Source organism: Hippopotamus amphibius, chromosome 2 (assembly GCF_030028045.1).
Source record: "Hippopotamus amphibius kiboko isolate mHipAmp2 chromosome 2, mHipAmp2.hap2, whole genome shotgun sequence".
NCBI lineage: Eukaryota > Metazoa > Chordata > Mammalia > Artiodactyla > Hippopotamidae > Hippopotamus > Hippopotamus amphibius.
The window spans coordinates 200559199-200574493 of NC_080187.1; the positions used below are offsets into that span (position 1 = coordinate 200559199).

At 39.3% G+C, this 15295-nt stretch overlaps 1 protein-coding gene across 7 annotated transcripts in view; it reads left to right on the top strand.

Annotated features, from left to right (window-relative positions):
* The first annotated feature begins 723 nt into the window (after positions 1 to 723).
* MINDY2 (MINDY lysine 48 deubiquitinase 2) overlaps positions 724 to 15295 on the top strand; it is a 74632-nt gene continuing 60060 nt past the window's right edge. For all 7 annotated transcript variants that reach the window (XR_009051396.1, XR_009051397.1, XR_009051399.1 and 4 more), the window contains exon 1: positions 724 to 1697. Coding sequence is in view for 1 of the 7 variants with exons in the window: in XM_057722549.1 (XP_057578532.1) it covers positions 840 to 1697 (858 nt within the window). In the remaining 6 variants the exon portion in view is untranslated. The remainder of the gene's footprint in view (positions 1698 to 15295) is intronic.

Below are 15295 nucleotides of genomic sequence, written 5' to 3' on the forward strand. Positions count from 1 at the left end.
AAAATAAGGCCAAGTTAACAAAACCGCAAAGACCTGGCGAATGCAAGCACAAGCTAATTTATTATGATTGGCCCCAATTACCCACTTTTCTTTTGCCGCGCAGGCCAATATCCACAACCGCACTGATGCCTCATGTAGGGCGACCGCTTTCACCAGTAGCTGGTGAGGAGCACGGTGCTTCTCAGCCAAAACCGAGGAGACTGGAAATTGTGCAGTGCAGCCATCCAAACACCTCGAGTGGATCCCAGCCTTTAAAACCCACATCTCGTAAGAAATTCCTTCCATTTTCCGTATTACAAACTGGGGAAACAAATCTCCTGAGCTCTTCAGGGACGAGCTCTTTTCCAAATACTACAACCACTGCCAACTCCCCATCCCTCAGCCCAAGGCTGAACCACACACGACCCAGCTCTGAAGGGTCACACTCAAGCTGACCGCCACCCGGCCGACCTTTAAAGAAGCCGCGCGCGGTCGCGCTGCCCCAGAGTTCAACTTCCGGCCACATAATGAGAGGATGTTTTCCTCCTGGTCACGCCCTCCTAGCCACGCCCTCCACGCCCCGCGCGAACAAGAGCGCGCGAGCGCGCGGGCGCGCGGGCGGGACGGAGCCGCGTGGGCGGCCACTGCGAGCGCCGCCCTCCTTTAGCGGCGGACAGGAACGCCCGGGGCCCACAGCGCGGCGGCGGCGCGCGCGCGCTCCCGGTGCCCTCCCCCGTGACGTGCCTGGCCGAGGCCGCGCAAGGGCGCTGTAGCTGCCAGTGCCGCTGTCATGGCGTCTGAGGCGCTGTCTGAGGAGAACCCGCCGCGGTCTCTTTAGAGAGAGGGGCGGGCGGCTGGGTATGGAGAGCGGCCCCGAGAGCCTGCAGCCGCTAGAACACGGGGTGGCCGCCGGGCCAGCGCCGGGGATAGGGTCTCCGCAGGAAGGGCGACAGGAGACCGGGCTCGCCGCTGGGGATGGTTCCGGAGTATGGGCGGCGGAGAGCAGCGGCGGGAAGGGGCAGGGGGCGGCGGCCGCCGGGAGGAGCCTCTCGGACTTGGCTTCTCCCGCCGGCTCTCCTCAGGCTCTCCTATCCTGCAGCTCCCTCCCGGGCTTGGACTTGGAGGAGAGCGATTTGGAGAGTCCTCCTGCCCAGAAGGCACCTCTGACAGGGCAGCACAAGGTGACCGCCTCCCTGGAGACTGCCGAGGCCGGAGCCGACCATGGGTTGGGTCCGGCCGGAGACGCGGGCGCCGTGCGGGTTCCCGCCGGCACCTGCCGGGCAGAGTCGGCGGCCGCGGGCTCGCAGGAGCCCAGCAGCGGCGGCGGCCTCAGCAGCAGTTGCAGCGACCCGAGCCCTCCTGGGGAATCGCCGAGCCTGGACTCCCTGGAGTCGTTCTCTAACCTGCATTCTTTCCCCAGTAGCTCCGAGTTCAACAGTGAAGAAGGAGCTGAGAACAGGGTCCCGGAGGAGGAGGAGGGCGCGGCGGTGTTGCCCGGGGCTGCGCCTCTGTGTGGAGAGGAGGAGCGGGAGCAGGCGGAGGAGGAGGGAGAGGCAGCCCAGGTGCTGGCGGCCTCCAAGGAACGCTTCCCGGGACAGTCTGTCTATCACATCAAGTGGATCCAGTGGAAGGAAGAGAACACACCCATCATCACCCAGAATGAGAATGGCCCCTGCCCTTTGCTGGCCATCCTCAATGTTTTGCTTCTGGCCTGGAAGGTACACTCTGCAGCTTTCTATTTCCTGCAGCTTTTGGGGAGGGGGAGCACGGGGTGAGGGAGCTGCTGCGTGTCAGCTGATGGCTTCTTCCTTTCTTTCCTCATTCATCAGTCAGTCCCCTTCTTACATGAAACTCTTTCTGAGACTCTCTTGTTGAAAGAATATTCTCCTATGTATGCCAGAAAAAATTCCCGGCAACCTCAGGTCTCTCTTGTAGTGTTTAGTGGTTTGCGTTCACCGTTCAGCTGTGGGTGATATACTTGGAAACAACCGGGACTTAGAGCATCCTAAACCCTTTGATTTATTTTTAACTATATTTTTCAGTGTTATTCCTTCTTAATGATTTTATTACATATGCAAAAGAAGAATTGGGGAAAATCATCTTCAGAAGTTAGTATCAATCAGTGATATCAGGGAGCAAGTCTTGAGGGTTACTTTAGTCTGTTTTCCAACTCCTGCTTGCTCCATTTGGGTGTGGATACTTAAGGACATGGTGATAGTGAAGATGTGGCCCCAAATTCCATTTAAGGAAAAGCAATGGCCAGAGACCTAATCACCATAACTTATTGGTTTTCAAAGATTGTTTTTATTTTATGCATGATTTTTCCTTGCCTCATTTCTTTGATGCTACTTAAACAGTCTGGCATTATTACCAGTAATCACACATCAGAATGTGTTAAGGGAGCTGAAATTATAACAACTAAAATAAGAAAAGATATATTCAAATTAAAGGAGCAAAAGAGGGACGGGCTCTTCAAAAGGAAGTATATTGAGGACTCAAGAGTGAGTTATCTGTAAATGAAGCATCTTATTTAAGCTTGCAGTTTTAGAGTGCTGAGAAGATGCATCTTAGATCACATATTTTACTTTCAAATTGAGAATTGTATCTACAGATAAAATGTTCCCTAGAAAAAAATAACCTGGATTATTGTGACCAGTTTGGAAGAAAATCAAGTAAAGAAAATAGCGTTTATTAAATGCCTTCATCTTCCTTTCTAGCAAGGGCTAATGCAAAATAAGATTAGAAACGTTACCGATATCTAGTATATAGTAGCACTCAAATGTTTTGAGTGAAGACTGCCTGCTCTTGAAGAGCTGTTGAGCTATTGGGAGTTGCAGCATTTTGACTTACTTGAGATTACTAAAGAACAATGCAAGACAATACACTATAAATACTAGGTTATAGGAAGCAGATTGAAATGCATTAGACATCCCAAAAGGGGAAATTTTCCTTTGGTCTGGCATAGTCCTAGAGATCTTCATAGACTTTTTAGATCTTGAAGGAAGCTTTTAAGGAAAAGCAGGATTTAAAATAACAGGAAAATGGAATTCCTAGGAGAGGGATGGGTATAAACAAAAGGGATGAAAATAGAATGGATACTGTGTGTGAGTGTGTGCGTGTGTTTTGGATGACAGGTGTGGTAAATTCATATTGTAGGATAGTAGAAAATAAGATTGAAAAGGTGAAGAAGAGCCACTTGATGAAGGCCCTTAAATGTCAGACTAGGGAGCTAGATTTCATCCTATAAGCCAAAGCCCCCAGTCTTTTTGTTGGAAGGAGTAACAGTTTCCTTTAGGCTTTTCTCACTTCCTAGTTTCTACATAGTACTGCAGAAGTGCAGAGGAACGAGCGAGTACTGTGGTCTCAAATATTTGGGGATAGATGAGCATTGAATTGGTCTTTGAAAGACAGCTTCAAATGAATGATCATATGTTTGGGTTCCCACTATATGTGAGGTACTAGAAGTATAAAGATGAGTAAGATACAAGTGTGCCCTCATGTAGTTCAGTATTAATGGGGAGACAGACATACAAACAATAACTACACTGCAATGTGGAAGTTTTAAATATGCTGTGGAATTACAGAGAAAAGTATAATTGGGAGTGGAACGTGTCAAGCGAAAGCTTCATAGGAGAGGTAACCTATATACTGAATCTGATGGATGAGTAAGAGAAGTTCCTTCCAGGCAGAGGAAATAGTGTATTCAAAGATGCTGAAGCAGAAAAAGGTTTGCTCTGTTTGGGGACTCCAGCCTTGCTTGGAGTGCAGTGGAGGAGGAGAAGGAAATGGCAGTAGAGGGGCATAAAATTGATAGCTTGGGTTAGATTCTGAATGAGCAGGCATGCTAAGGAACTTTGAGATTATTTTATAAATCTTTGGTCCTTAGTCTTTTTTTGCCTCAAGGCTATTGATGCATGCAAAAATTACTCATCAGTAACATCAGTGATTGATAGGGAAATGAATTAAGAGAAGCAAGGTTGGATAGAGCAGTGTTCTCAAAGTGAGCCAGGGCTTCTGAGGTCAGTACTGTTCATAATAGTACTAACTTGATTTTTGGCTTTTTCACTGTCATTCTCTCAATGTAAGTAAAGTTTTCTGGGCTGTATGATGTGTGATGACATCATTGCTCTGACTGTTAACAGAATGTGTGCTCATGCATTCTTGTGTTTAAAATTTTTCTCAATTTTTATTTCTAGTGTGGTAAATGTTGATAGATATAATCCACTTAAACAAGAGCTCTTTGGGATCCTCAATAATTTTTAGGACTGAAGAGCATCTTGAGACCAAAAAGTTTGAGAAATGCCATAGTAGAGAAGAATAGTAAATAGGGTATGAAGGTAGTTGTCACATTTCAGAGAACCCATCACTAGGCACATTTAGACTTTATATATAGCTGATAATAGAAAGCTATTATAAATTACTGGATAGACGATGACATAAGGAAAGGGGTCTTCTCATTTGAGATTAGACCAGAGGTGAGATTATAGTGAGTGTAGCAGGAAGAATTGATGAGGATAGCTCTTTTGGATGGGGAATTCTTTACCCCTTCTGTTTGATGAGGATAATGTCACAGCCTAAATGATGAATTGATTACTAGCTAGATGTAGGAAATGAAAGATGTGACACTTTTTCTAATTGGGTAATAGAGATTGGTTGGATCATTCAAAAGAAAGAGAATGTGTTTTAGATGGGAAAGTTGATGTTAAACTTTGGTTGTGTCAGGTTGGAATTGTCTGTTAGTGGGACATAAAAATATAAATGTTCATTATGCCTCCAGAGCATAGAATGGGCCTCAGGAAAGAGGTCAAAATTATGAGAAAAATTGAATTGGAGAATTAATGCATAGATATAAGTATGGTATTTATGAGAATAAATGAATTCTCCAAAGAGGGTGGTGAACAATAGTTCTCAACTATTTGCCATCCCAATGCATGTGAGGAACTACAGATTGCCAGTATAAACATCCTCCCTATCCTCCCTCAATTTTCTCACTCACTCTTCCATCCAGTTCTCCAGTAGACATAGAGAAAAGAACAAAGATTAAAGTTGGTGGGGAGAAAGGAATGCTAAACAGTAAAGATGAGAGAGTGTAAAATAAACCAATATAGGCACAATTTGAGATGAGAACTAGAAATAGAGCAATGTCATGATAGTCTGGGAGAGACTCTAATTAAAAAAAAAAAAAGTCAGTTATCACTGCCAGATGTAGCAGCATCAAGGAATTGGAGTAGGAAAGATTTTGCCAAAAGGACAAGTATGAGAACAAGGTTGCTGAAAAGGTAGGATAACATGGAAGGCTCAGAGTAGACGGTAACATTCTCTTCAGAGGAAAAGAACAACAGTCTTTTCTTCTGAAGTTAACGAAAGGAAGATGCAAAGACAAGGTCATGTTAAAATAAATGAAAATTGAGGCCTCGTTTTCCATTTTGACAGAATAACTGTTGATATCAGTAATAACTATTGAACTTGCGAGTAATTAAGGAGAGAGGTTGTAAAGCATCGAGGGGTGAATTTTGTGCAAAAATTATGCTGTATTTTAAGGAAGTTCTCATCTCATTGGAGATTATGCCTAGGAATTTGAGGCATAAGTAGAAAGTAGTAAATGACCATGGATACATTGAGGTATTCTTTTAAAACTTCTAGTATGTCGATGTTGCTTTTTTTTTTTTTTTTTTTTAATTTTTCCCCAATAGTTATCTTATCCCTGGAAATAGGAGCAGGAAGAATGGCTGGTTAGGATTATCAAGTATTGGGCTTTTCAAGGGTTGATTCATGGAGAGTCAGTGGAATTAGGAGTTGAAAGTAAAACAGTTGATCATCTCTTTTGGGAGAGAATGAAGTAATGAGAAAAATCAGTAAAGAATTCCCTAGGTGTCCAGTGGTTAGGGTTATGAGCTTCTGCTGCAGGGGTCAGAGGTTTGGTCGGTGGCGGCGGTGGGGGGGGGGGGGGTGGTCAGGAGAAAGAAAGAAAGAATCAATAAACTGAATACATTATGAGGAATTGAGTGATTCAAAGGATTCTGGGCAAGAGATGACAGTTAAAATCATCAAATGCCGTAGGTACTGAGTTGGAAATGTTGTCATCTCAATTAAAAGTGTTGGTTTAGGGCTGATGGAAAGTAGGTGTTCATATCTGTAAAATAGCTGAGCTGTGATAATCCTATAAATCAAGAAGAAAATGTTTTCATTAACTTTAATTCAGGCTGAAATTTCTAATTCTTTTTAACTAACACCAGGTAAGTTGATCCAAATTTATGTCTTGGAATACATTTTCATTTTGCTTCTTTACTGAAGACTGGTTTTTTTTTTTTTTTTATAGTTTTTCTTTAATCTTTCGTTTTATCTATCAAAAACAGTGCCATTTTTAGGTTTATTTGAGGGCCGTGACCCCATTAATCAGTTGTGTTTATAAAAATCAACAAGTCAGAAGATACGTAAAATATAAAATTTACTTTCTGATGATACTGGCATATGTTATAAATGTTGCAGCTGAGTGATGGGTACTTGGAAGTTCATTATGCTATTTTTCTACTTTTGCATATGATTTAAATTTTGCATTATGAAACATTTTTAAAAGCTTCTGCCTTAATACTTTTATGCTTATGAAGATATTTTTTAAAATTATTGTTTATTTATTTATTTATTTTTTGGCTGCTTTGGGTCTTCGTTGCTGCATGCAGGCTTTCTCTGGTTGTGGCAAGCAGGGTCTACTCGTTTTTTTTGTTTTTTTTTTTTTAATTAATTAATTTATTTATTTATTGACTGTGTTGGGTCTTCATTGTTGCACGCAGGCTTTCTCTAGTTGCGGTGAATGGGGGCTACTCTTTTGTTGTGGTGCACAGGCTCCTCATTGCCGTGGCTTCTCTTGTTGAGGAGCATGGGCTCTAGGCTCATGGGCTTCAGTAGTTGCCACACATGGGCTCAATAGTTGTGGCACATGGGCTTAGTTACTCTGTAGCATGTGGAATCTTCCTGGAGTAGAGATCAAACCCATGTCCCCTGCATTGGCAGGCAGATTCTTAACCACTGCACCACCTAGGAAGCCCAGGTGGGGTCTACTCTTCATTGTGGTGCACAGGCTTCTCATTGTGGTGGCTTCTCTTGTTGTGGAGCACAGGGTGTAGGCACACAGTCTTCAGTAGTTGTGGCTCATGGGCTCAGTAGTTGTGGTTCACAGGCTCTAGAACTCAGGTTCAGTAGTTGTGGCACACGGGCTTAGTTGCTCTGCGGCATATGGGATCCTCCCGGACCAGGGATTGAACCTGTGTCCCCTGCATTGGCAGGCAGATTCTTAACCACTGCATTACCAGGGAAGTCCCTATAAAGCCATTATTTTAATAGTAGAGGGAGTCCCTATTTTGTCACACTTTTGTTTTCTTTTTTTTTTTAATAAATTTATTTATTTATTTTTTTGGCTGCATTCAGTCTTCATTGCTATGTGCCAGCTTTCTCTAGTTGTGGTGAGCAGGGGCTACTCTGTTGTGGTGCGAGGGCTTCTCATTGCCGTGGCTTCTCTTGTTGTGGAGCACGGGCTCTGGGTGCGCGTTTTTCAGTAGTTGTAGCACAGGGGCTCAGTAGTTGTGGTTCTCAGGCTCTAGAGCACAGGCTCAGTAGTTGTAGCACACGGTCTTAGTTGCTCCGTGGCATGTGGGAATCTTCCTGGACCAGGGCTTGAACTGTGTCCCCTGCATTGGCAGGCGAATTCTTAACCTTTGCACCACCAGGGAATCCCTTGTTTTCTTATGGAAAGAATATAGGTTCTAAGGCCCACATTGTCAAAAAAAAAAAATATATATATATACACATATCTTATACTGTACGTTGTAATAGAGGATATATATAGTATTGTAACATCTAATCATTATGCATCTAATCATTATGTAGTGTTTTAGTGGAAGACTGAATGCACTTTTTTTTTTGGTCTAAATACACTTTATGACAAACAAATAATTTCCTAATTACAAAATAATTTAAACAATTTTTCCTGCCTACAGTGGATGCAACATCTTACATCATTGTAAAAAGAAATTCTAATTTCTGTTTGTAATTGAATTCCTGATTACAGACTATACCTTGATAGCTTTTGGTACATGAGAAGAAAACCAAGTTCAGCAGTAGTTACCCTTAGCTGCACACAAAGCTTACTGGGTTTTATTTTTATTTTTATTTTTATTTTTTTAAGTTCTTTATAGGAATATAATTGCTTTACACTGTTGTGCCAGTTTTTGTTGTACAACATAGTGAATCAGCTGTATTTATACATATATCCCCATATCCCCTCCCAAGATTCCCTCCCACCATCCCTAAACCAGCCCTCTAAGTCATCACCCATCATCAAGTTGATCTCCCTGTGCTATGCAGGAGCTTCCCACTAGCTATCTGTTTTACAGTTGGTAGTGTATATATGTCAATGCTACTGTTTCACTTTGTCCCAGCTTCCCCTTTGCCCCCCACCCCTGAATGCACTTTTCTGACTTAAGATGCTGGAAGCACGTCTCCTCTCCTCCCTAGTCCTTTTGGGTGGGAAATTCTTCCTCTTTCTTTGCTTAGCAGGAGCTGAGTTGATTTCCTACTTCACATCAAGGGAAGAACACCAGGGTTCTTAAGCACGTTTGTTTACATTAGGCTGTTGCTCCAGACATTAAACCTAGAAACTATCAATATAAAATAAGAATTGATACATTTGATTCGGTAAAAAACAAAAAAGCTTAAGGTTAAAAAGAAAAAAAAAAAGGACAAAAAGATACCCCTTCCCCAAAAAACCTTCATCAGGAACTAAGTCAAAACACACGCTACAAACTGAGGGAATTATCTGCTAGATTACTGTATGTGTCTAAGGGCTAATTTCTTAATTTACAAAAAGCTCTTATAAATTATAAAGAAAAAGATGAGTGACCCAATAGCAAAATGAGCAAAAGGCCATTAGCAGAAAATTCAGTGACTGTGCAAATGGATACATCCTCTGTCTCATTATCACCTGCGGAGAGCCGAGCCTCTTGCCAGATAGCTTTTGCTGTAGTTCTCCCTCCTTGATGACTTTTCTTTTCTCATATCCTTTTGACAGACACCTGTTCTTACTTTTGACTAGATTTTACCTTCTTTTTTTAATTCCTTACTTATAGGAATATTGCAGCCACACAAATTTTCTCATAGCCCCTTTTCCTAAGATAGGCACAAAGCTCTTTTGAGGATTTCCAAGTGTATTACTTACAAAAATGGAAAAACAGATGGTGAGCCAAAGATTCCATTTTAGCCTCTGCCCACCCTGTTTGTTTTTTAATATAGAGCCTGCAAGAAGTGATTAAAAATTTCACACAATGGTGATGGAGTTTTGTTTACACAGAAAGATGCAAACAACACTTCTGAGGCTTTCATTTCCAGTCTCTCCTAAGAATTAGGATTGGTGTGATATCTCTGGATTTGTGAGATAAAGTGGACATGGGCTGATGATATTATGAATACTCCCTGTGGTGGTTGTCCTATTAATGATATCCTCATTTTCTCCTCTCCCTTTGCTATGAGTAGAAAGGGAAAACCTTCCTTAAGTGGAAAACCTTCCCATTCTCCTTCCATCCTTGTCTCTGTTGAGTCCCAGGTGAAGGATATTTGAGCACAGATGGCACCAGAAATCATAGGGCTTTGAATAACAGTGAGTACTCAGTTATTTTTATGTTCAGATACTATGCTAAGTATTCTACGTGTATTATATGTATTTTCTTTTTTAATTTTCTCAACCACATCATGAAATCCTTGTGTAGATATTGTTCCTATTTTACATACATAGAAAATTGAGATGCATAAAGTTTAACTAACTTACTCAAGGTAAGTTTATACCCACTCTAGAACCTGAGCTCTTACTTCAGATATTTGGTTGGAAAGTTAAAGTTCAAGATAACAGTAAGCCTGGTGGACAATAGGCCTGGGACAAACCAGAGTGGAAGAAGAGCTAGTGATAAAGTCAGAGAAGCAGAAATAGACTTCATGAAACCTTACAACAAATACGGGGGATCTGCTCTTTGTACAAATTCCTTCAGTTTTTAACCCCCTCTGTTTTTTATCCCATGTCCTTTCAATTATCTGACACTTCCAATTTCAGAGCCTTTCTTGAGTTCTGTGGTGAATGAGCTTGCCTTTACCATCAAAGTTTATTAAATATATTCTTTGATATTTTCAATAATTTAAGTTTTCTCTTTCCTGCCACTACCGTAGTTCAGGCCACTTTCATCTCTCTCCTGGACTACTTTAGTAGCCTTCTAACTGGTCTCTTGTCTTATCCTATTCTCACCTATCTTTCAAGCAATTAATATAAAAGTTTCACTGTCACTTTTTCTTTGGGTAGATTTTTCAGTGTGGTAAGCTTGCTGAGCTACTTAAATATAAGTCCAGTGAAATTTAAACTAAAGATGTCCTCTTTTACTCATATATCTTTTACTGGGAAAATTTCACTGGAACAACATTCTTCATTGTTCTAAAACCCTTTGAACTGCAAATAAAATAGGACATTCTTGAAAATCTAATACATGTGAATATATTTGCAGTTTCTGAGGGTTTTAAATAGTTTTAAATAGGCCTCGGTATTACTCTCAGAATGGGATCTAAGTTATGATAAACACTGATGGTAAAAGTGTTTCAAATTGGGGACTTCCTTGGTGGTCCAGTGAGTAAGACTGCACACTTCCAGTGCAGGGGGCCCAGGTTCAATCCCTGGCCGGGAAACTATATCCCACATGCATGCTGCAACTAAGAAGCCCGCATGCCACAACTAAGAAGCCCACATGCCACAACTAAGGATCCCCCATGTTGTGATCCTGCAACTAAAGAACCTGCATGCTGCAACTAAGACCTGGCACAGCCTGCCTGCCTAAATTAATTAATTAATTAATTAATTATTTTAAAAAGTGTTTCAAATTGGCCAAAGTTGAAGGTTGTCTCTAATTAGATTTTCCTGATTTGCAATACTGATGGCAAATAGAAAGTCAGATTTTTAGTATTTTTTTTTCTTTTAGAGAGAGAACAGAAATATTTTTAGTATTTTTAAGTACAGTAATTATTCTTAATAATAAAATAATATTACCTATAAGGAATTAGAACATAAAGCATGATGTATAATAGCTTATAATACATGTTTATTTGCTGGAGCTAGAATTAAAGGCATGTTGAAAGGATTCTTAAGTTTTTTAGCCCTTATTTTGAAAGAAGCTTCATTTCTTCTCTTTGCTCCCCATTAATAATACCTACAATATAGTTTTTTACAATTTCAACGTAAAATCATGAATACTGTATGATTTACTGCATATTCAAAATCAGTGAAACTTGAACTGAGAAGAAAAAAAATTTTGTTTTTTCGCCATGCAACATGGCTTTCTGGATCTTAGTCCCTTGACTAGGGATTGAACCTGGGCCCCCTGCAGTGGAAGCACATAGCCCTAACCACTGGACAACCAGGGAATTCCCAAGAAATTGTATAATTTAGTGATCCAGTTTACCATAAGTAATGCAAAAAGAGACTGCAGCACAGGAATCAACTAATTCATGGACAAATTAAAAATATTTTTCTCCTGAGTTCCAACTCAGCTTTCTGTTTGAATGTCAAACTAAATATCACAGTTATGAAGCAGACATTACTTTCTTCTACAAACTTACCTTCCCTTACCAAATTTCTTATTTTTATTAAGTGCATGGATCTTAAGTTTTAGAGTCCCCTGAGCCTTAGAGTCAACTTCAGTTTTTCTTTTCCTATCATCCTCCACTTTTCATTGGTCACAGAGTTCTATCAGTTCTTCATATAAAATATATTTCAGGGGACTTCCCTGGTGGTCCAGTGGTTAAGACTCTGCACTTCCACTGCAGGGGGGGCAGGTTTGATCCTTGGGCAGCAAACTAAGATCCCACATGCCACGTGGCATGGCCTCAAAAAAAAAAAAAAAAATATATGTATGTATATATATATGTATGTATGTGTATATATATGTACATATGTGTATATATATATTTCAGATGATGTTTTACATAAGATTTCATTGAAAGAAAGTGTTGCCGGGGGCTTCCTAGGTGGCGCAGTGGTTGGGAATCTGCCTGACAATGCAGAGGTCACGGGTTCGATCCCAGGCCAGGAAGATCCCACATGCCACGGAGCAACTAAGCCCGTGTGCCAAAAAAAAAAAAAAAAGAAAGTGTTGCTTTTTTTAGAAGTCTGTATATTAATATTGTACCCTGCAATTTTGCCAAATTCATTGATGAGTTCTGGTAGTTTTTTGGTGCTGTCTTTAGGATTTTCTGTGTACAGCATGTCATCTACAAACAGTGACAGTTTTACTTATTCTTTTCCAATTTGGATTCCTTTTATTTCTTTTTCTTGTCTGGTTGCTGTGGTTAGGACTTCCAATACTATGTTGAATAAAAGTGGTGACAGGAATTCCCTGGTGGTCCAGTGGTTTAGACTATGCACTTCCTCTTCAGGGGTCATGGGTTCAATCCCTAGTCCAGGAACTAAGATCCCACAAGCCACACTGCACAGCCAAAAAAAAAAAAAAAAAGAAAGGCGGTAAGAGTGAGCATCCTTGTCTTGTTCCTGATCTGAGAGGAAGTGGTGAAATGCTTTTCACTATTGAGTATGACATTAGCTGTGCGTTTGTTATAAATGGTCTTTATTATGTTGAGATATGTGTCCTCTATATCCACTTTGTTGAGAGTTTTTATCACAAATTGATGTTGAATTTTGTCAAAAGCTTTTTCTGCATCTATTGAGATGATCATATGATTTTTATTTGTTAGTTTGTTAATGTGGTGTATCACATTGATTGATTTGCAGATATTGAACTGAATCATCCTTGCATCCCTGTGACAAATCCCAGTAGATCATGGTGTGTAATCCTTTTAATGTATTGTTGAATTCAGTTTACTGATATTTTACTGAGGATTTTTGCATCTATGTTCAGTGATATTGGCCTGTAATTTTCTTTTTTGTGATATCTTTGTCTGGTTTTGGTATCAAGGTGATGCTGGCCTCATAGAATAAGTTCAGAAGCATTCTTTCCTGTGCATTTTTTGAAATAGTTTGTGAAGGATAGGTGTTAACTTCTCTAAATGTTTGGTAGAATTCACCTGTGAAGCCATCTGGTCTTGGACTTTTGTTTGTTGGGAGTTTTTTAAATTACTGATTCCGTTCCATTACTGGTAATTGGTCTGTTCATATTTTCTTTTTCTTCCTGTTTCAGTCTTGGGAGATTGTACATTTCTGTAAATTTGTCCATTTCTTCTAAGGTTGTCCCTTTTATTGGAGTATAATTGTTGGTAGTAGTCTTTTATGATCCTTTGTATTTCTGTGGTGTTGGTTGTAACTTTTTTTCATTTTTGATTTTATTGATTTGGGCCCCCTCTCTTTTTTTGTTGGTGAGTCTGGCTAAAGGTTTATCAATTTTGTTTATCCTCTCAAAGAACTAGCTCTTAGTTTCATTGATTTTTTTTTCTATTGTGTTTTATTTAGTCTGTATTTCTTTTATTTCTATTCTGTAAATACTCAATTTTTTATCATCTCAAGTGTATCTTCCTAACTTTAAAGAGGTATTAGAATTCAAACTGTGTTATTTCTTGAGTACTTATTAATTGATAATCTAATTAAACATTTAACAATGTTCTTTGGCTGCTCATTTTTATACTTATCATTGGCTATATAAACTGCTTCTTATTTGTTAGTTATTACTGGATCCCATGCATTGCCCCCCCCCCCAAGAATATCAAAATTATAGGTATCAAAATCTTGGCATATCATTTTTGAGATGTTTTACATTCCTGTTTAGGATGTTAACACTTTAAGCAGAAGGTTTTGTTATTTTTCCTTTTGGTCTCTCTTGAGTCTAATCTCAAATACACTTAACTCTTTGAATGATTAAGAATTACGGAATAATTGGGCTGAATTAATAATGTTTTATCCTGTAGTTGAATATTTGGAGTTGTAGTAGCTATTTCCTTTTGTTAAATATTTTGTTAATTTAAATGTTTAATATTAAGTATTTTATTTAAATATTAATTTAAATAGAAATCTAGTTAGTATAATAAAATATTTATAGGATAGGACATAATTTATTTTCCCAGATAATAAAAGCTTCGTTTTATTTTGACTCTATCAATTTGGAATTATGTATTAATATGTACTGAGAGGTTTTGCTCACGTTTTAGGAAAAATATTTAAACTACTTAAGAGAGTACCTTCCAAGTGTCCTTGAATACATTAAAGTACTCATTTACTTGTAAATCGTTATAGATTATTACTAAAAGAGGACTGTCTGAGAACCTAGGTCATACTTCATCTGTTTGTTTTTCATTGTAAGATTTAAAATTAGAGATGCAGGCAGAATGCCACAATTTTTAATTCTGTATCCTTAGCTGGCTTTCCCATAATTTGTTTTTTTCTTTAATAGACTCTCAAGAGACAAAGGAAAGAAAGTCTTGTGATCATTAACAAAATCTTTGGCATTTGCTTTTGTGGTGATGGTGGTAGAGGGAAGCAAAAAGGGAAGCAAGCTTTCAGAAAGATCATTTTGTAGTTAAAAAGAATTAAGATCTGTTGATGGCTGCAAAGTATTAGTGGGAAGCAGGCATTTCTTCACTATTATACTCTTTTGTATCTAGCTTTAGTGAACATCCAGAATATTTTATTAGCTAAGATTCAGGAAGTGAATATACCACTGAGTATGCTTGGGAATAGTCAGTTAAAATATTTGCGTATTTGTTGTCCCACTTCTAAAATCTGTATAAAGGTTGTCCTTTCCAATTTCAAATGTTTGAAGCAAGACATGGTAGGCAGGTGTTATTATTTGGAAATTTCAAGACTAAACCCTGAAATCATCTATGTGTAGAAATCTAGGATTGTAGAATATATTTCCCAAATACATATGCTTGTTACTGCCTTGGTTTCTTGTTGACAGTTTTATAGTAGGATTACTACATTGACCAAAAAAGGGTAAGCTATTTGTTTAAGGAATTTCCTGGTGAATATATTTCTGCACTGAATTTGTCTGGAATAAAGGAATGTATAGGTCTTATTTAAGAAGCATTGTTACGTGTAAATGGGACTTTCAATTATTTAGAATGTAAATATTCACAATGTATATAAATTACTGGTTTAAATATCAAACCTTCAAAGTGGTATTGAAACACCTTGAAAAAATATTATCTAAAACAGTTAAAATTACCTCAAGCAGGGATCAAAATACTTTTCCTATAAAGGACCAGATAGTAAATATTTTAGGCTTTGTGGGCCATATGGTCTCTGTTGCAAAGATTGAACACTATTATTATAGTAGAAAAGCATCCA